Source organism: Phasianus colchicus, chromosome 1 (assembly GCF_987193195.1).
Source record: "Phasianus colchicus chromosome 1, bPhaCol1.hap1.1, whole genome shotgun sequence".
Taxonomy (NCBI): Eukaryota; Metazoa; Chordata; class Aves; order Galliformes; family Phasianidae; genus Phasianus; species Phasianus colchicus.
Window position 1 is genome coordinate 115,951,777 of NC_143436.1, and position 22,305 is coordinate 115,974,081.

General features: G+C 39.6%; 1 protein-coding gene across 11 annotated transcripts in view; it reads left to right on the forward strand.

The window, feature by feature from the left end:
- Nucleotides 1–3,449: 3,449 nt before the first annotated feature.
- Nucleotides 3,450–22,305, forward strand: part of DMD (dystrophin) — a 1,153,352-nt gene continuing 1,134,496 nt past the window's right edge. For 10 of the 11 annotated variants that reach the window (XM_090124095.1, XM_090124041.1, XM_031599265.2 and 7 more), the window contains exon 1: nt 3,450–3,650. In XM_090124095.1, coding sequence (XP_089980221.1) covers nt 3,560–3,650 — 91 coding nt within the window. In that variant the 5' untranslated portion in view covers nt 3,450–3,559. The remainder of the gene's footprint in view (nt 3,651–22,305) is intronic. The other variant, XM_090124074.1, reaches the window with a different exon arrangement.

The window sequence follows — 22,305 nt, forward strand, 5'->3', positions numbered from 1 at the left end:
ATTAGATTAGATTATCAGATATCTATTCCATCTTTAGGATTCTGTTTGTGGGAATGAAAAAAAAAAACATAAACAGAATAACAACAAAAGCCATGTGAACCGTTGCAAAAAAGCATTGAATTCTTGAGAATATTTGAGATAATCAGAACTGAATTAAGAGCAGCCCTGCAAACATATGTATGTGGGGTGGAGCAGCTGGTGTTTGAAGAAATGCACTGCAGATATCTTACTTAGCCCAAAATCTCAGGTACAGCACATTAAGAAAGTACGCCTGTTCATAAAGCAAACCAAATCTGATGAGACTTCTAGCACTGAAGTACTGCAGACAAACTCGATAGGTCTGTAAAACCACATGGAACAGATTTAGCATTTAGTTAAGATACTTCTCCATTTTCCAATTACAGTAATGAGATTTTGGCTACTGATATAGACAGTCTGGAGTGACAGAAGTGTCAGTCACGAAATTTTCGTCTCCATCCTGATTGGCTTCGTTCTACATTTCTCTAACAGAATAACAGTGTTCAGAACGTAGCCATAAAGAGGCAAAATTATCTTCCCTCCATGTTGTACTCGGAAACAGACAAAAGATGAGATGGAATAAGAAGCAGGAAGCAGCTATACAAGCTCCCCACATGACTTTGAAGACAGAACAGACAACACTTGTGAGGCTGTGGATCAGCTGTTAAGGAGCGGATGAGTCCCACTTTCAAATTCTGCAATGCCATAGCTACTACAGGGGAGAGGAAGGCATGTACAAACTGCCACCCTTGCTAAAGCACCAGAGCGCAAAAAGGAAGTCCACATAAAAAGGAAAAGAAGTTGAGAAAATGAGGTAAAGAGACAGACATGAATTACTGAAAATCTGGATTGATATAGGACTGCGTGAACCTAGAGGACAGACTGGAACAAACTTGGGGGGAGTTATTAAAGAGACTTGTAATATTGGAAGAGAAACTGCAGGCTCTCCTCTCTAGCAACAGGACTGCAACCCAGCCTGTAATCTGATCTCAGTCCCATTTTCTAGCAAGAAGCCCTGTGGTGAGAGCCAACATGACATCGCTGGAGGTTTCTGAGTGTTGGAACACTCCAGGGATGAACAGTGGGAATTCAAAAACAGAACACAGACAAAGAAATATAATCTTTCTTCCCTGGACAATCTGAGGATAATTTAATGTCTTTTCCGAATCTGATTAATGATTTTATTTAAGGTTGCCAATGATTTATTTTTTTCTACTCTCTGTTAAACACTGATGATCAAAAATACAAGGCTGAAAAATATTCTGGAAAAACCACAGTGTTCAAAATTTCCCAACTACTTCATCTCATAACAGTCTTCATGAAAAACAAGAGAGTAGGCCCAGCCACTAGGCAATACCCCAGTGTATGCCTCACTGCTCAAAATGGGGACAAGCTCCTTCCTTGGTGTCTAATTAACACCATGTTCGTGCCTATAAAAAGTCTTCTTCCAGCTGTTCTTTCCACTATTTCTAACCTGGTTTTCTTACCTAGTTTTATTCTGTTTTATTCCATTTACTTCTACTATCTTCAAATGAGTAAATTTCTTCTGATATACTCTGGCATACACAAAGAGATTTAAGTCCTACATCTATGCAAAGTACAAATAAACACATGCATCCTTTCTACAGATTATCCTTATTTTCCCATCCTTCATAAGTATCTGCTTATGAATTGTCTATGAATTGATATTAAAGCTGATCAGCAGTTAAGCTAAATTTGTATTAAATATGCCACATTGTTGTCTTGCAGACTAGCAAATACAAACAGGGGATTATGTCTCCTTACTGTTCATATTGTAATGCAGTTTTTAGGAGGTTACTTTCTGCCACAGGGAGAGTGGGCACTTCAACACATCCCAGCACATCCCCTGGTTTCTTGCCCCATGAGGTGATGCTAGCTATGTGGGGGCCTGCTAAGGTGAGGAAGCTGCACCTGTGGAAAGCACATCCTGAGTTTCAAAGGGGAAAGAAAATTGAAGGGAAAGGAATGAAAGCCTCCACCTTTGGCTTGCAGAGGCCATGTTCCCCAGAGAGGCCTAGCAGGTACCAAAGTCTCTGAGGACTGAGTCATGGCTGTAGGAGCAGGGTGTGTGTTGATGGCTGAAGCTCTGGGGACACAGAATCATAGAATTGTTTGAGCTGTAAGGGATGTTTAAAGGTCATCTAGTACGACTGCTCTGCAATAAACAGGGACACCTACAGCTAGATTAACTTGCTCAGAGCCCTGTCCAGCCTCACCTTGAATGTCTCCAGGGATGAGGAATCCAGACATGGCCATGGTGGGTGGAACATGCTGACCATCGTGGGGGTTGGTGATGTTGTGATGAGAGTCATGGTCATGAGTAGGGCTCTGGGTTGGTACCATGGTGATGGGCTGTGGGTGAAGTCACTGTTGTGATGTTAAGACTAGGAGCTGTCATGGTCATGGCAGTGGGACTGGTTGTGGTCATGCCAGTGAGTTAGAGGTTGATGTCATGGTAGTAGGGCAGGAGTCATAGTTGTGATGGTGGGCCGGAGGCTACGGGGACAGATTTGGGTTCATGGTGATAGGGCATAGGCTGGAAGTCATTCATGGTCATGGTGGAAAGGCTGGGGTCATGGTCACAGTCACGACTGTGGGCTGGATGCTGGCATAATGGCCGTGGAGCTAATTATTATTTTGAAAAGTCTGCAGGAAAGTAGGAGTTGAACTCAATGATCCTTGTGAGTCTCTTCCAACTCAGGATATTCTATGATTCTACAAAGGTGGGGTGGAGGCAGTTGATCAAGCTGACATTTAACAGAAGGGAGCAAAGAACCAAAGCCAGAATGAAGTGTTTTATTCCTTATCTGTAACAACAGGAGAGTAAGCTGTCCCTTTTCCTCATCAAACACATGGGGAAACGCTTTTCTGTATCCTCTTTTGCCAAAGCTTAATGAAAACAGATCTGAGGAGACCACAGTTGTCAGAAGGCTGCAGCGCCGGTACCTTCAGATGCCTTCCCCGTGCCTGCCAGCTCTGTGCGCTGCCACCAGTGCCTCACTGAGCCTACAGGACCCTTAAGTAAGGACTCGCTAAGGTGTGTAGGACCCTTAGCACTCATAAGGATCATCCTCAGACCATCGTGAGGATGACTCAGAAAGTAGGGAAAAAAAGAAGAAAAAGATAACCACCGTGGTGTTTTTCAGTTGTTATGAGACGCTTGGTTACCAGCTGTGAGGTTGCCCAGGCAAGGAACTCGAAATGCCCCCTTTGCGCCCTCACGCTTTGCAGCCCAGGGTCAGCCCGCAGCGAGGAGAAAACCGCACGGATGGCGGTTCGGTTCTCGCGGGTTGCTGGCTGCTTCCTGCCCCTTGGCAGCCCCGGGGGCCCATTTGCTTGCTAATTGCTCCTCTCGCATCGATTGGGCGGGGGCGGGGGGCGCCGGCGGCTCTATTTCAGGGAGGACGGCGGCGCCGGGCACCTGCCCTGTCCCGTCCCGGTCTTCTTGGACGCGCCGCTCCCTCCACCCCTGCCCCGCTCATCCCGCGGCGCTCCCCCACCTCTCTCCGCGGCCCCACGCATGGCTGACGCGGGGCTCCCCGGGCCCGCTGCCTCCGCCGGGGAGGACCCCGCCGCCGACGAGTTCCGAGACATCATCCGCAGCCGCTCCGGTAGGCGCCCGCACTCTGAGCTTCTCCCCCTCAGCCCGGCGGGGTCGGTCCCGGCGAGGGGGAAGCGCGGCAGGGAGCGGGCTGGCTTTTTCTCGTGGCTTGCTTTCTTTCTTTTTCTTTATTAATTTAACTTTACCTTGCTCTGCACAGTTTTAGTCTAGTTGGGCTTTTTCTTTCTTGTTTTCTTTTGCCGTTGATTTGATTTTTCCCCGTAGTGGGAGCAGCCCGGGTGGCGGCTCTTCTGTTGCGAGCGGTGTTGTAGCTGCGAGCGGCAGCAGCTGTACCGCTCCCCCAGAGGGGGGAGGATAAAGTTTCAGGTGCCTCGTGTCTTTTTGCTTAGTCCTGGAAAGAAACCAAATCCATGGTAGTAAAGGTATTTATAGACCATTCAGCCTTTACTCGTTTGCAACACAAGTGCTCGGGGAGCTGCAGTGAATTTAACTCCTTTGGAAGCTGTACGTGCTGGCCCAATAAGCGAGATGTACTATAACGGTGCCTTCGTGCAGTTGGAAAATGTCTTAAAGTTCTCTGTTTTGTCTAAGAAACAGCAGTGACAACACAGTGCGTGTCAGTGCTTCATAGAATAGCTAGAGCTGGTGTGGGAAGCTGAACTTGGAAAAGCGCTGGGGTGGTGGTGAGCAAGACAAACTTTGTGAGAGGTTTTGTGAGCGTTGTCTTTATCCCAGTGAGGTAAAGGCACTCTTAAAGCCATGCTTTGTGCTTGCATACTGAAGTGTCAGTGGTGTGCTTCTTGGGTTGAAGACCTTCTGCTCCTGTAGCAGAGAGCTTCCTTTCTAGCTCTAAGCAATCCTGTGCTGCTTGACATAACTGCTTCTTCAGTGCAGCATTTAGAGGGCAGTGTATTCATAGAATCCTTAAGGTTTGAAAAGACCTCTAAGATCCTCTGCTCCAAATGTTCACCTACCACCAATGCTGTACACCTATTGCTCTGGTGGGAGTAACCTGTGATATAGAGTTGTGTGGCTGCTGTGTTTTTTGCTGTTGTTATCTTTCCTGTTTTTTTCTGCATGAAGATCTGCTTCTGGCTCCCAGGGTATGTCTTCTTTAAGTTCCTGCCTGGTGAGCTGTCCCCAAAGCCATTCCTGGTTAAGCTGCCAGGGATGACCTTTACAGCAGCGCGTGATCCCAGTTCCATACTTAGCTCACTCTATAGTTTGGTGGGTATGGGATGCAAGATAAATGCAGCAGAAAGCAAAGAACTGTTAATTTCAAAGGGTGTCCTATTAGTGTATGACTGTTACTGGTTTGGAGACAGACAACCTGTGACTTTTGGGAAAAAAAGTGGCTTTCAAGTCCTTGTGGTTTCTAGAAAGTAAAGGTGTAGTTAATAACTTCAGTGTTAGATATTCATAGCTGTGTGAGCTAATAGAGGTTTCTTCCAATTTTTTCTCTTATAGCTAACAAGTGCTTTCAGGGTTCAGTTGGCTTTACTGTTTTAAAAAATTATGATTGAGAGCAGGCACTCTCTGATAAGTGTGGTTTTTATCTATGTATTTCCCAATTATCTCTTAAAATCTGTTTCACTTTGAAAGTCCATTTCCAAACAGAGTTTGGTGCCAATGTGCCTGTTGTTCAGTATCATAATATGTGTAAGATCCCACGTGGCTCTGATTTTTTTTTTGCCCGTTTCCTGCTATAGAGTTGCATTAGAATTTAAATGCTAGCAATGTACATGGAAAAAGAACATTTGTTCTTTTTAATTGGTCACACTTCCCTTGTTTATTCTGTACGATTAATCAGAAACAGTATCAGTTCAGGGATCATGGAATTGTCCCCGATGTTTATAAGCCTGAAGAGATGAAAACATGCAGTTTCCATGGCCATTTTCATTGCAGGTGCATGCCTCTTTTTCTTTACCAAGCAGTATACCCTTTGATATCTTCTTTCTGCTTAGCTTTCATTGTTTTAATCTAACTTACTAAGATTTGACTCCGACTTAGAGACAAATAATAAGCTGAGACTGGCTTTGTGCAAGAAAGCTAGGAAGAGCTTGGTGAGCTCATGCTCGTAAGTCTGCGGATAGGTTCATTTTATTTTAAAGTTTTCTGTAACCTGTTAGCTAGGTAGGGCACTTGTGTGGTTGTAATCCTTCTTTGTTTGGACCTGTGTTCATCATAAAAGATTTTGATTGGAAACTATAAAAGGGCTTCTTGGGAGTGGTAAGGATGATGCTTGGGCTTAAATGATCCTAGTCTTTTCCAGCCTTAATGATTCTATAGTAAAGATGCTGAATTGTGTTCACTTGGCCCTTCTTTGGCCTGCAGAAAAGATTTTGTACTCCATCAGGGAAGTTCTCATGACTGAAAACGAAGCTAGTGCAGTAAGGTCTTGGAGACTTAAGACACTGAAAATCAAAGGAGGTTTGAGATTTGATCCCACTTTTTGATTCTGTTTGTATTAATTTCATGCTTTGGGGGTCTGCTGCTTTCTGAAATGGTATGGAGGAGGTTTTTGCCCTCTTGAATATAAGACACAATCTTTGTAGGAGTAGGATTTGCCTTTTTGTGAAGTCAGAGAAAAGATAGGGCAGAATATTTTATGTATGGCCATACTGAACTTTGCCACTTTCTATGAGGTCTTACTCAAAAGCTTAGAACACCAGTATTTTAATGAAGTGGATGGGATGATGCAGGTAATGTTGATCTGGGCATCTTGCCGTCAATTTTGGTAAAATGAATTGAATCCTTATTTCTTCCAATTATGTGAAGGAAAAAAAAGATAAAATCAAAGTGATTAGTGAATGTTAATGAAAAGCAAGTGTTGTCAAATACTTCTACTAACAAACTTTCTTGAAAATTTCTTTCACTATGACACAAATTAATACTAAAAAAAAAAGAAAATAAGCCTAGTGAATTGTTTAAAACCCACAAAACAGCCTAATTGAAAAAGTTACATAGGGGAATAGTAATGGAATTGGTTGTCTCAGTTCTATCTCCACAGGGGTAATCACTAATTTCAACACTAACTCATCATTTTTCACTTCTGCTCAAACAGATGGTTTTGGGTTGCCTGGATATTCCAAGAAGATTAATTATTACACTTTTTATGCGTATGAAAAATGCAGGCTGTGCTTTTGGTCTGAGGTGAAAAAAATGCAATGGTTATTGTGGGTTCAGTATATTCTTGTAGTGCAATAACAGCAAAATGGGTGTGGGAAAGCTGTTTTTTACTTATGGTATGGCTGGTATTACATCAGAATCACTGATCATCCTTAAGCAGTTTAAATATAATATTAATATATATAATATATGTATTTAAAGTCAACAATAAGAAACAGATTCACAAAAACTAGGAGCTATTGCAAATGATAGTGGAGGTCAGCCAGTACTTTGTGAATTGAGGTTTTTTTAGTTTGAGTATGTTCACAGACAGAAAATCCTGAATGCTGAAAGCATAGCAAAAGCCAAAAAGTGAAAGCTAACAAATTTGAAGTAAAGCATGTAAGATGTTGAGCAGTGAAGGTTAACTTCTGGGGCTAGGTCTCCCATTTCTAGTGGTATTCAGCCTATTATACTTCTTTCCAAGTTAGGCTTTCTCTGTGTGTAGGTTACTGAACTCCATGCCTAAGAGTCAGTCATAAATCATCAGCACAGCCATCTGTCTCATGAGCACTTCTGGCCATAGCAGTGTTCACTAGTGAAACTTCTGTTAATGGAAGAGGTTTTTACAGAGCTCTTCAGCTTAATGCTTGCTGCAGAACTGAGCCTTCTTCAGAGCTGACTCAGCGCCCTGCTCCTTGCTGGTGTGGGTCTTTTGCTGAGCATCTTCCCTGTGCTGTGTGTGAGGTAATGCTTAAAATATCAGTGCTGAAAAACAGAATTTGTGGAGTTGTAGTTGGAATGGACTCCCGAAGGCAGTCTAGTTCAACTCCTTTGCAATGAACACCTACAGCTAGATCAGCTTGTTTGGAGCCTCATCAAGCCTGACCTTCATTGTCTCCAGAGAAGGGGCATCTACCACCTCTCTGGGCAACCAGTTCCATCTGGGAGCAGCCTGAGGTGAATCCAGGTAGATGTTAAGTTAGTATTAGCAAAAGGGCAGTAGAGTAACTGCAAACACAGCGTGAAATAAGTTGCAGTCATTTCCTGCTTATTAAGTGAGTCTGACTGGCAAATTTGGGTCTTTAGTGTATCATGCTTAATGTTGTGATTATTGAACACATGGACACAATACTACTTGCTGCACTGGGAAACTGTGAAATGTAAAACCTTTCTTTAATTGAATTTCTCTGAAGTGCATGTGGCTTCCATTGCCTTAGGATTTCTTTACTAGCTTTATAATCAAGTATCATGATTGTGTCTAGAATGTATTTAGATGCTTTCTACATGGAAAGTGCACTTGGAATAATTGTTTAAATGAACGTAAATAAAATTCTGACATCTTTCTGCAATGAAAATATGCAAGCAATAAATACTTTGTAAATCATTCATTAAATTGGTGAGGCTTCCTTGTTACTGTTCCAGATTTTAGAAACTGCAGTCATAATTTGTCACTAAAAGCCCTGTAATTTTGTCACTTCTTCATACACAGCTTTTGGACCAAGGGCTTAAGACCTCATTTGTTGTTGAATTCTTCTAAAAAGTATACACATCCAGATCAAGCTGCTATTATAGCATGATGACTTTGCTTAGAGGAATGGTTTGGCATGGTTCAGGGTTTGTAAGGATACGATCCTCTCGAGTTCTGCATTCCCACTGAGATGTTGCTGTGATTTGAGGTTTTAACTGGAAGACAGCTGGTCATAATACTCAGAGAAGTAATTGTTGAACAGGAATTTAGCATTAAACAGAGTTAAGCAAGTACATACACTTGGTTTCCTATTGTACTTCAATAAAAAGATATAGATGCATTACATAGAGCATTTATAGAGATGCTTTCTCGTCTTTTTCCTACCTGTTCCTGCCCACTCTCACTAAGCACTTCATTGTGGGAGCTCTTGATATTCACAGCCTGAGTCACTTGTCCCAGACTAGGTAGCCTGAGGAATTCCTCTGCCCTTTGTACTTAAGCATCTACACATCTGCTCTGAAGAGTACAGAAAGCACAGGGCTGCCCTCATCTTGCTTGACAGTAGGTTGTGCCCAACTTTCCTTCTAGATAACTACATCTATTGGTGCATGTGGTAGAAAACAAATTAATCAAGAAAGTATACATGCTGTATTTGAGGCTTCCTCTGATGAGGTGTGCCATAGCATTGCTGTGATGTAAACGTGCCTGTGGGTTGGGATGGTGTTTGCTGTGTCTGGGTGCATGTGCCACTCACTGTGTGAGGGTACTGAAATGGCTTCTGGGTGGGAAGATGAGAGTAATCTCTAAATCTGAGCTCTTGTGACATGCTTCCAAGGCATTGTTGCTCAAGCTGCAAGGAGCTGGATTCCCTGCGAAAGTAATAGAAATATCTCTGTGGCTGCTGAAAGTGGGTATTTGGTTTTGATGAATCACAGCCAGTGCTCTACAGGAAAGGGAAACTAGTATGTGATATCTGTACTTCTGAATGTGCTGTGTGTGGGAAGAACTGTAGATGTTGTCCAGAATGACTCTAAGAGCTGAGCCAAGCTGCCCTGTAAGGCAAAGTGTGAGGTTTTGAAGTTTTTAATGAACTAAAATGACTGTGTATTATGTCTTTGCATATAAATGTCTATTTTAATATCTTTAAAAAATTTGGATGGATATACTGGCATATCAAAAAAGAAACTGTGCTGGCAATTCTAAATGAAATAAAAATATGGATATAAACTATTTGCTCCCTATTTCTTGGCCTTACCTATTCAGCTGTGGCTTTGTGGGGCACTTGCAATGTGCAAAGCAACTGTAGAACTAGCTGATAGCAGTGAAGTTGCAATATGCTCATGTTCATCCCACTTTGTGTCAGAGCAAGTTGTAGCATTACTGGTCTTGGAAGCAGAATGAAGTGCTGATTGTAGCCTGTATCCGAATGTTTATCAACTTGAGGCTTCTGGTAGTGTGTGCAATTGCAGCCTGTAAGGGTGTCTTATAAGGTGCAGAAGGTAATTTTTAACTCTCTGATTTAAATCTGTAGAAGAATTCCTTGAGTGAAATGAAAGGGTTTTTTTTTAATTCATTACGTTATTCTGTGTTGTGAAATATTATGTTGAAATTAAGACCCCAATAAAACTAGATTAAAATATTTATACTTCTCTCATGTTGGGAGTCAGCTTCCAGGCTGGTTTGTTTTCCTTATTTCAAGATATGCCCATTATTTCTATTATACTTGGCAGACTTCATTCCTTTATATTATGAGGAGAATCTAACTGCACAGTACAATCTCCTTGTCATAGTAAAGAGGATACCTTACTCTGGAGGCTGAGAAAGTGACCTTTGGATACTCAAGTGGAGTTTTTTTGCCATTTTTTGAGTGTATATATTGTGCATTTAAAAACTATAGGGTATGATAGCTTGTGACTTCTGTTAGCATTGTCATCTTAATCTGAACAGAACTGGAGGAGGGAAACAGCTGTTAAAAGGCTTCAAAAGTTAACTGCTGTTAAGTAATAGTCTCTTTGAATGGAGAAATGCTCACTCTTGAGCATTTGTGAAAGGTCGTCTAAACAACAATTCAGTTAATATGTTAAATCTAATATCTTGCTCTTTAAATATCTGTATTTTTGTGAGTTTCTTGCCTTCTGTATACTGTTTCCTTGGCAACAATATTTTTGTACTGTAAGAAATTCTGATATTTCAAATGTAAATCTACAGAGCCACTATAGGTTTCTCAAAACTAGATTTGGAAGCACTTCTGTAATTTGAATTTCAAACTGAGAGAGCTCAGTTGAGCGGTTCTCCTATCTTCTGCGTTTTTAAGGTAGGAATCATCACTGACTTGAAGAAAATGATTTAATAATGGTCATCAGGAGTGGGGGAGAAGGGGGAGTTGAGTGGAACTGGTATTAATTAACTTAAAAGTATGATTATCCTTTCTTTGTGAAGGCTAACTTATTTCCTACCATGTAACAATGTGTTGCTGTGTAGTGTTCCGTTGTTGAATTTGATTACTTTAAACAAACGCACAACTCCCTACCTCATATTTCTGGTGCTTGGTGAGCAATCTTGTTTTCTGTAATCTGGCAAAGGTATTGTACTAAATTTCAAGGTTAGTCTTCTGCTGTCCTTCATATTCTATATGATTGATAAGCAAGAATATGATGTGATTGAGTTATGCTGCAGCATGCAATCAGATACCATAAATAGTATTATCTACATAACGTCTTGGAAGTGGTTGCTGAGATGCTTCTAAAATGCACTTTGGCTTGGATGTGGAAGCTGTAGTTTAGATCATCATTTTAAAATATCACTCTGTTTAGTAGGTAGATAATACACTGGTCAGCAACTTACATTCTTGTTAAGAAGGATGATTAAATTGTAAAGACATGTACATTAAGTACGACAGGTTTATTTTGCTCATAGCTTGTAAAAACTATTTTGTCTACTGCTCAGTACAGAGTGCTTAGCAAACAGTCTGCTATACCAAAAGAGTACAGTGGCAGGCATTTAAGACTCTTGTCTCGTGTTGCAGTTTTGATTTTTAGCTTGCAGATGGAGAAAAAGGGGAAAAAGCAATGTAAAGTGTTGTACCTAAGCTTAAGAGAATGAGGAAGAGTAACAGCTGTGAAGAATGCCAGTTAGCGAAAACTTCTGGCTGAGCTGAGGCCCCAAATCAGTGTGCTGCAAAGACTGGCACTTTCTCTGTTCAAAGAGCAGAATGCTTTTGTAAAACAATCCCTTTATCTCAAAGCAGCATATTAATGAGCAATCAACTGAAGCAAAGCTGCGTGCTGTTACTTCATGATTTTGACATTAACTTTTTGTTAGGTGATGGAGTTTGCCCTTCTTATTCTCTAATACCAAGAGAAACTTGTTATTTTGTTTCCTGGGGTTTATAAAACTGGATGCAATAGATTAATAATAGAATCATCAAGGTTGAAAAGACCACTAAGATCATCTGCTCCAACCATTAACCCATGCATGTGACTGCTTCAGTCCACGTCACTCAGTGTGACATTTGCATGTTTCTTGAACACCTCCAGGGATGGTGATTCCACTGCCTCCTTGGGCAGCCTGTGCCACTGCCTCACTGCTTTTTCTGAGAATTTTTTAAAATTTAGAATTACCAAGGTTGGAAAACAGTTCCAAGATCATCCTGTTCAACTGTCCATTTATCACCCATGTTCCCCCAGTAAACCACATCCCTTACTACAACATCTAAATGTTTATTGAACATTTCCAGGGGCAGTAATTCAACCCCCTCCCTGGGCAGCTCATTCTGGTGCCTGACCACTCTTCTGGAGCAGAAATTTTTCCTTCTGTCTAACCTGAATCTCCCCTGGCCACCACTTCCTTTCAGGTGATTGTAGAGACCAGTGAGGCCTCCTCTCTACCTGTGACCAGCTGCATTGAACTCTGTTCGCCACCATTTTCTGGGCCTAGCTATGCAGCCTGTTCTTTACCCAGCAAGGAATGTACCTGTCCAAGCCATGAGCTGCTAGCTTTTTTAGGAGAATACAGTGGAAGACAGTGTCAAAGGGCTGAAGTCTAGATAAGCCACATCCACAGCCTTTTCCTCATTCACCGTGTGGGTCACTCAATCACAGAAGGAGATCAACCAGAAGCGGAACATAATACTTGAGCAGTGCAGAGTACAGAGGGATGATCACCTGCCTGGTACTGCTGACTGCACTGTTTCTGACACAAGCTGGGATGCTGTTGGCCTTCTTAGTGCCTCATATTCAGCTGTCAACTAACACCCTCAGATCTTTTTACTTTGCATGTCTTTTCATCCATTCTACCCCAAGCCTGTAGTGATGCATTGTTTTTGTAACTGAAATGCTGGATCCTGGTACTTGATTTTGTTAAAGCTCAGACAGTTAGACTCGGCCCATGAATCCAAACTATAATGATTCCTCTATAGGGCCTTCCTGTTCCCAGGTAGATCAATACTTCATCCCAACTTGATACAAACTTACTGAGGGACATTCTGGTTTCATGCCACAAAATTGGTAGGAGTAGACAAGCGTAATGAAGCTGTCTACAGAATTTATGTTCAGTACAATTTGTTCTGAGTAGATGTGGACCATGAAAAATCTCCATGAAGTGTCATCAGCCTTGCAGGTTATGTATGAAGCGCAAATCTTTCACACCTGTGACCTAAGCCTAGACTGAAGGCTATTTCTTCAGTCCCAAGCATAACTTGTAATTCCGGGGACATCCTTGCTTTCGACTGTCTAGCATGCATTTGTGTTCCTAGCAAAGTTAGCAAATGGAAGAATGAAACCTATATAGTTTTCTTTGTTTTTATTGTCCTTTCTCACCCCTGGTAATTAGGCTAATTCTGTTAGATTTGTATGATCTCTTCCCTTTTATTTCAAGTCTAATGTTTTGCTGAATGCTATGAGGGGAAAAGAGTGAAGTACTACAAACACGCAATTCAAAATATCAAACTGCTCAGTGGAATGTTAGTTTGAGTCTCACTGGTTACTGTAGGGCTTCACTTTGACTGAAATGATGATGTGTTGCAAAAATCGTTTGGATCTGCAGAGAGATTGGCTGCCTGTTACGGATTCTTTGCTCAGGATTTCCTGAAACTGTCATGCAGGTGAAGAACGATTCTGGTGTGTATGAAGGAACTTCATGTTCTGCATGCTAATCTTTCTTGCATTTGTTCAATGTATGTTGATGCAGTCATATTTTCAGTACTTACTTAAATGGAGCTTATAAACTGGAGGGAGACCAACTTTTTTACATGGTCTGATAGTGATAGGACAAAGGGGAATGATTTTAAACTAAAATGGGAGATTTAGGTTAGAAATTAGTAAGAAATTCTTTACTCAGAGGGTAGTGAGGTCTCACACAAGCTGCCCACAGGACCTGTGGAAGCCCCATTCTTGGAGGTGCTCAAGGCCAGTTTGGCTGGGGCCCTGGGCAGCCTAAGCTGGTGATTTTTTTTTTTTTTTCTTTTTGCAGCTCTAAAGATGGCCCGTAGTGCAGAATAGAGCTACTTGTGGAGGATCGGTACTGCTGTGCTGAAGTGTATTGCTTAGCATCTGCATGCTGGCTTCCACAGAGCTGTAGAGTGTGGACATAACCCAGTTTTGCTTCTGTTGAGGGAGACTTCTTTCCCTTCTAGGTATGAAAAGTATTTAGAGAATTTGGATTATAAGAGGTAATCAGAGGAGACACAGGATACTAATTGTATTCTAAAATCCTACAGTAAAAGTTTATTAACTTCTCTGCCCCCCCAGCTCTTGGTAAAACTTTTCCAGAGATTTTTTTCTTTTGAATATAAACAGATGGGTAAATGTGATGGCCCTTTGTCAGTCTTCTGCCTTCTTGCTGAGCAGTTCTGTGTGATCTTCTCTAGAATAACATTTTCACATATTTCTGCCAGCTGTCCTGCTAGTCAGAGAAATGAGCCCACAAATGGCAGGTGAAGTGCTAATTTGTATGGTAGTGTAGAAAATTAATTTGTTGTTCTGATTGCCATTTGGCTGATGGTTAATCAGAGGCATAAACACTACTAATGTATTCTTGCAAAACTGAGAAATCAAACTCTGTGTCTGAGCTGTAGACTCTTTTCATCAAGTTTTTCTTCGTGAGTCCTGTGACTTCTTCCAGATAATAAATTAACAACTGAGAATGGAATAGCAAAACTATTTCCATTTTTTTAAAAACTCTTAATATTATCTCCTTCAGGATAGAAAAAAAGTCACCTACAGCAGATTCTTTCCTGTTCTCTTCCTATCTTCCTGAAATTGGCTCTAAAATAATTCTAGACTAATACACACTTACGTAAAACATTCTGTTTGGGAGTGCTCAATGATTTGATGCGTCAGGATTCCAGTCATCTGTTGTGGGAAAGAAAAAAAGGTACTATGCATAGATATGTGACTACTGCATTCAAACAACATTGATATTCAAGATATAAGCACTCAGCATCTACAAATCTTGAATATCTTTAAAGCTCCAGTGTTGTAAAAGCACTGTATTGTGCATTGCCTTTTAAAAAGAATTATTTCTGTGTAATTGATATTAACAGTGTCTTTCATCTCCCATAGCTGTTATGAAGTGCTTCTGAATTGAAAAACTCTTCACTACTGCAAAACATTTTCACGATCATTCATGGCATTGGTTATAATAATAAGGGATATTTTTGATGCATGAATCTGAATACTAAGATCCCAACTTTGTTATGAAAGATGAGCCTAGTCCTTCTTGTTCCAAAAACCTTCCAGTATCCTAAATAGAAAAGGCTGTTCTTCAAACTACATAGAAATGGTACTTCAAATTTCTGCTTTGTCATTCACGAGTACTGCTCGTACAGCTGGCTGAAAGAAGATTCTTCTATATGAAACCGAAAGAATTATTATTGTAGTAAATATGCTTTTTAGTAAGAAAAATGAAGTTCACCACGAATTGCATGCCACAAAGCGAAGAGTCCAGTTTCAGCTAAGTTAGGGGCTACAGTATAACCCGTAACAGGGACTGATGGAGAACCTTCTCCTCAATACAAGATTGTGTGGAAAAGGTATAAAATACCTGAAAAACATTCGTGTTGTCATAGTAGATTGCCATTGATTGCTAGGATCTATCAGAAAGGCTAATTTTGTCCAGATAATAGTAGTGATATGTAGCACTTCTGACTTTGTGGTGTTGATTAACTGCTGATAAATCTGCTTGTAATTGAACAAGATTAATCATTTAGAATGTGACCACCTATTCTCTGGTTACATGCAGCTTTACTTCACGTTTGCGCTCTCAGCCTAACTTCTGGAGTAGGGCTTCCTTGAAACTCAGAGGATGCTTCAGCAGGTGCACCTCCTTCTGAGTCAGATGTATCCCTGCTGTGTACCTGAGAGCTTGATTTTACTCCTCCTTTCTATGGATGCGAGGGTCTTAACACAACTTAATGCAGCTTACTGAGTAGTTGAAGGTGGGGGTGGCTGGGTATTGCAGTGAGTGCGTGGTGGCTGTCTAGCTGGAAAGGGGAAGGCTGGCTTGTTTGCTGCAAATGTTCTGCCTGCAGTTCCTTGCCAGAGACAGTGCTGTTAATAAAGGAAGGATGATGCTTTAAAATAGATGAATGTATTCCCTGTATATAATATCTTAAATGTGTGGTGGGTAATGTGATTATTGGAGTGCTGCATTAGTTGAGTATTCTGCTATAAAACAACTAAATACAAATAAAACAAAAAGTATCCTATGTGCTTTTATCTAGAAAAGTACAAAACTTGCTAAGAGTTACTGTTGGAAAAATTTTTAGCATGTTAAAATCTAAACTGATGAGGGTGACTGGATGGGCAGGAAAATGTAATTCTCTCCTGTTTCAGGTATATGAGATACATACATATATACATGTGCGTACTCTGAAGGAGGGGTGGTGGGAAGGAAATCCAATTTCCTTTCAAGTTCCTTATTAAATATTTTCATGTAATTCAATTAGAATGCTGTTGGCAGCAGTTTATAGAACACTTGTCAAAGTAAAGAGTAACTTGGCATATTTTGTTCTCAGATCTTCAAGTGCCAACTTATTTAAATCCAATCAAAACCTAAAATTGGCACTGGAATTAAACCTAAGTAACTATTTTTTTTTTTAAGTAAGAGCATACCTGTGAAGGAACTGACATTGCAAGATTCTCATGCAGGCATGTGACTTGAATGAGGATATCCCTTTACAAGGTTGAGCCAGAAATTGTGTGTATGCAGCTTATTTGGATCATCACTTCATTAAATAGGTAGACCTGATTGAACCAAATGGCAACAAAGCTTGCGTAATGTCTAGGTAACATCATGTATGGCCTAGCCTTGATGGCAAGTTGATTCTTTACTGCTTTTCAAAAGAACTTAAGAAAACTGAACGTAGCTGCTGCTTCAGTGTACATATCTGTTCAAAGATGGATTTCTTAAGCATGAGCTAAGAGGCATTGGAGTTGATTATCAAAAGCATTTGCCAGTGTGTGTATGTATGCGTTTTAAATTTATTTATTTAACATAGGAAACATGCTTGATGTTAATAGTCAACCAGATCAAGTCTATATCATGAAAAAATTTGTATTTGATATTTGTATTATTTGAATACTGAGACAGATTTCAGTTCAAAGTTTACTGACAGTGCCTTTAGATAATTCACTTTGAAGATATATTACTGGTACTCATTTCTTTTGGATTAATTATGAAATGTTTCATAGTATACAATACTTCCTACAGATAGTCTTGCTTATGACCCTTGTGGTATTATTCCAAACTCCAGTGTTCCTTGCAACGAGTGCATTTTAATTGACTCCTCTGCTCAGTATATCTGTGCAAGATTTATTTTTCAAAAGCAATGAAATTGTGATTTGTGATTTAGTATAATCTTGCTTTTCAGGTATATGTTTCAAAGTAATAAATACAGTAGGTTCCTGGTAAAGATAACATAGCTTTCTTATTAGAGGAGATTATTAAATACCATAAGGCACTAATTACCATACCTTTCTTTTATGTGGACGCATCTTAATTACAAGGGATAATCTGGTGTTCTGAAGGCTAAAGTGAGCATATACTAATTCAGAGATAGTATCTAATTAACTTTCCTTGAAGATTATTAAATAATAAAAGATATCATGAAAAAATACCTTCCTTTAATTGAGGTCACATTTTAATTGTCCGGAAATGCATCTTCCTTTCTAGAGTATCCACAAGAGCAGTGGACCAAGCTTCTTTGCTTAGCAGAGGTAATTCTGAGATAGTTTATAATGTCCTTGAATATCTCTGTACATGCTTTTATTAAAAAATATAATACAGCATAACGAAATCATAGTTAAAAGGAAAAATTGCAACAGAAATACTGATAGCAGAATACTAGTTCTGCTTGTCTTTCCTTTCCTCTTGATTATCGAGTCTTAACCAAAAAGTGACAGTGGAGTTGGAAGAGGAGATACTGATGAAAGATGCAAGTTGCCATTTGCTAATACACTGTTTGATCAGAACATGTAGAATAGTGATTTTTCCTTACTGATAGTTTGTTTCAATTTTGTGTGGATTCATCTCTTTTTTGTTAATGACAGAAAAATTGATTTATGTAAGTTCTCTCTCATCTCAGAATAGGAGGCTGCATTGTAAATGATTCCTGAGTTTGGCTGTAATTTATTTACAAAACCACATCTATGGTTATTTTAAAAATACTTAAGGTTGAAAGTCATCGCCCCAAGAAAGTACCTCAGAGGTGTGTGTGCTTCTGCACTCTTTCTATCCTTTGAATTCTGCGTGCCAGTCAGTACAGAAACCAAGGCTAGGAAGAAACAATTATCTAGTCATTTAACCTTGATCTATACTGTGGAAGTTAAGAATGAAATGTCTAGAAAGGAGAAAAGATCCAAGGCTTTTCATCAGTGTTTTACTTTTGCATATAAGCTTTTGAACTGAGAAGAATACAGAGGGACAGAATGTGATGCTAACATCACATCAGATGGGTGTAGAGAGCTACTGCTTGCTTCTGAAATTGGCTCTCATCTTAAGCAGGAATTGGACAAGTCTTGTGATCTGTTCTCTCTCTTTTTGAAATGGGGAAAGGAAAAAAATTGCACTTGAGGTAGCATTTTAGGAACATGATGAGATGTACTGGTAGAGGAAAAGCACGTTAGAGGTGTGATAACAGTTCTATCGTGTTTTGTTAAATGGTGAGTAGCTAGCCAATAGGCTCTTGACGAAACAAGATATTCTGAAACATGGAAAAGATAGTGTAGACAATGGATTCCACTCTGTCAGCAAGACAAACCATTATTCTGTTGATATATTTTACCTTTTAAAAGAATGAAATAGAAGAATCTTGATCATATAGTATATTCTTAAAGATGAAAAAGTAAAAATCAGTCATGACTTCTATGCTGTTTTCTGCTTATAGGGCAAAGGTCTGCACTAGAGGAATTTGCCTTACCATAATACTTAAGATTGGTAATGAAGGTAACCATGTTTTTAAGCAAAGCTCTGACCAATTTTTGTATTACTACAAGGGATAAAGAGACGCATCAGCTTATGGATGCAGCTTTTAAAATACTAAACAGTTAGTAGTGGCAGCTCCATTGGGGAGGGGGAATGGATGGAAACAAGCAATCCCTGTTTAAGAGGAACACAAACAATTATGCAGAAGCCTTTGTCCTGTCTGGTCCTATGCAGAAGTGCACAAGGTGAAGATGTTGCCTGAGGGAGAGATTCATGATTTTTTTATATTGTTCTATGGAGGAGTAGAGTAAGAGCTGTGATATCTTCAAAAGGAGCAACAAAAAAAAAAGTGAAAACTTTCCAAGAGAATAATAGGAGTGGATTTTATGCAACTGACCAAAAAAGCTGGGAAAAGGTCTTAAAACTTCCGAAGTGAATATGTAAGATATAGCATGTAGTATCATGGATTGCTCTGTAACATGTACAGAACACAAATGTAGTGAAAATGCTAAATCATGGCCTGAAACAGTGATTGAACACTGGATGGGAAGTCAGGGCCAACCCAGGGGAGCTCAGCTGTATGCAATGCTGCTGAGTGACTGAAAGGTGTGCAGCCAGGATCTACCGCTTTCCAGACCTCATTTAAGAGTTGGTAGTAGAGGTGAGGGTGTTTTGCTGGAGATCCCTGCATACTCGAGGACTTCCAATGGTAAGCAAATTCTCCTTTGTTTCGATGTCCACAGCTGCTGCATTTGGGCTTGTTTTCATTCTGTGTAGCCAAAGACTTTGCCACTCTGCTATTATTGCTATGCTTTCCATCACATTATAGCGTTACAAGGAACTTCTAGTGTTCTGGATTTGATCTCTCTCTCAAAAAAAAAAAAAGGAAAAAAAAAAGGGGGGGGAGGGGGGACAGATTGTACACGTGGCACTATGGCAATGGATGTTAGTCTAAATTTTCCTAGTGTTTGATGGGGAGTATGGTATTGTAATTAAGTTATGTGGTTTATGTTCTTTGGATTTTTATGTAACTTCAAAAAGGTCTCTGTAAATGAATATCTTATTTGCAGAACCACATCTCCTGCTGTCAAGTTCCGGAGCAGATTATGATACTAATCCTACTTAAATGGTTATGTAACCAATTAGTGGTAGGTGTTAGCTGCTCACTGCAGCCTTTGAAGAGTTTAGTATTCAAGAAATGTGTTGTAAAGGGAAAAGGTTGTATGGTTGAAGTTGTGGATTAGAATTTTGGTTACTTTCCTCTGCATATCTTTTTATAATTTTGAAGTATGAGATCTTCTCTTTCTTGCTAAATTCGTTGACTGACTGTAGCTGAAAATCAATATTGAATAAAAGAAGAGCCTGGAGTGGAAGGATGGATTCTCATTGCTTTACAAGACAATTAGTCACTGAAGGCACCAATATATTATTGATAGTATTGATAGATAGATTTTTCTGTGATAATAAAATAGGAACTATAAGTTTTGCGGAGTGAAAATACTGTGTGCTCAATTGTAAACAACTGAGCTTCTTTATTTTAGAAATAAACAGTGTAGGTTTCTTGTAGAGTAAAGTACAGTTATGTACTTTAAGACATAACTGGCCTTTTTAAGATCATAAAAGATATTTCATGAATGCTATGTCAGTAATTGATGTTGCATTTATCTTATTTGATGTTTGGAAGTAATTTGCTTAGAGGGTAAGCTTCTTAAGATTGGTTTACTGTTATATCTTGAAGAGATTCGTGGAGTAAATATTAAAACATCAGCATGCTACAAGTAAGGCTTTTATAAGCCTGTTCCTTTAAAGGAAGATTTGAGATTCTCATATTATCAGATGATTTACTTTAGTGGGTTTTGATCCTTTCTGTGCTGTAGAGTTTGAATATATTTCAACTGAGCATGAGACTAGAAAAGCTGTTCAACTTTAAGTCAGTTCTACGTTGAGGTAACTAACCCTGTCAAGTTGGCATTTCTTAAAAAAAAAAAAAAAAAAAAAAAAAAAAAGAAAAAAGAAAACAAAAAAAGAAAAAAAATGGGAACATGGGAACATTCACCAAAAACACACACACAAAAGAAAAAAACCAAAAAACCAAAACCCCCACAGCCAACCTCTAAATAACTTTAGCTTGTCTGTTCAAGTCAGATCCAAATACTTGAGGTTAACTTCTGCTCTTGCATCCATGAGTTCTGGGATCAAACTGAACTTTTTCTTGGTAAGACTGCTTGATTTCTCATTTTCTAATACAGTAGAGTCAGGCTTTGTTGTTTTTTTTAAACAGATCTTTGTTCATTTCATTATGTTGTATCAGAAATTAAAACCTAGTGAGCTAGTTTGTGCTAAACCTAAGTAGTTTTGAAGGTAGTGAGATGGAGCCTTCTGCTACCTGCAGGATGAGTGTGATTCAGATTGTAACTTGTGACTAGATGTGGTCACTGTTGTCCAGAGGTGGAATAGGTCTCAGATGTTTCAGAAGAGGAATGCAAAGAACTTCTAAGTTTTGGATTTGTTTCACAATTTTGTTTTTTATCTGTGTGATACACCCATCTGTGTTGCCTTACAAAATGTGTGCTCTGCCTTAGCAGTACAAGCAATTCAACTTTAATAGCTTTCGCTGGAAGAGATTAGAAGGAAAGATGTGGAAAAATCTATTTGCCTTCGAAAGATTTTGAGTGCTCTTTCATAACAAGTTACTTAATCTATTTGTTTACCCTGCATTAAATATTTATCTTACCTTCATAAAATATCTATTATGCTGTAATAAAATATCTGTTCAAAGGAGATGCATGGATTTTATAACATCACAATAGGACTGGAAGATACTTATCCATTTGCTGATCACTTCTGTTCCTTAGATATGTAAGTTTTAGCCTGCAAATTCTTTCTAGATCTTCAAATTAATAGAGCACATTGTAAGTTAGTGTATGTACACAAAAGTATATTTGCATTGTGAGACTCAACCTTACATATGTATATACGTTGAATATATCATGAGGAGTGTGGCTTGCAATCTAATGAAATTCTCTAGGCTATAAATTTTGATGCAAGCTGCTTTTTCAAGGTTCATGTCCCATATGTCACGTGTTCTGTAAACCTGCTTTCTCAAATGTTCCTTTCCCTAAAGAACCTCTCTGATTTGGACTTAATCTCAGTTTATCTGTCCCTTCAGTGACTGTCTTTAGGCTGAAAATACATCTGGGCTCTCCTCTCAGAAAATTCTTGGTCCTGATCTAGTTTAGTTACTCCCTTTGAATTAGTTAAAATCAGGAACAAAATACAGGAGAAGCGGAGAAGCAGCAGGCTGTGGTACAGGCAGCTGCATCTTGCAGTGGCTCAGCTATATAATTTTTTACTTCAAAGCTGTTTTGTATACCTTCCCTTCCATTTACCAATTGCTGTATCTCTGGAGTCCAACCTCAGCTATAGAGATTAAAAGAAGGGTAAAGTTCTGCACTAGAATTGATGCGCTTGTATTGGTTAACTGCATAAGTGATCAGGGTAGGTTTGTGTTTTTGTTTTGTTTTTATATCAGGGCTGTCATTCAGCAATTGTCAGCCCTGTGACACTACGGGCTCAAACAGGAATCATAAGCTTTCTGCTTCCCCACCACCCATCCCCATCTAATGCTCATCTACACTGCCTTTAACAGAAGTTACCCATCTGAGTTTTGTGCTTGATTTCACACTTATTGATTTCTTCCTTT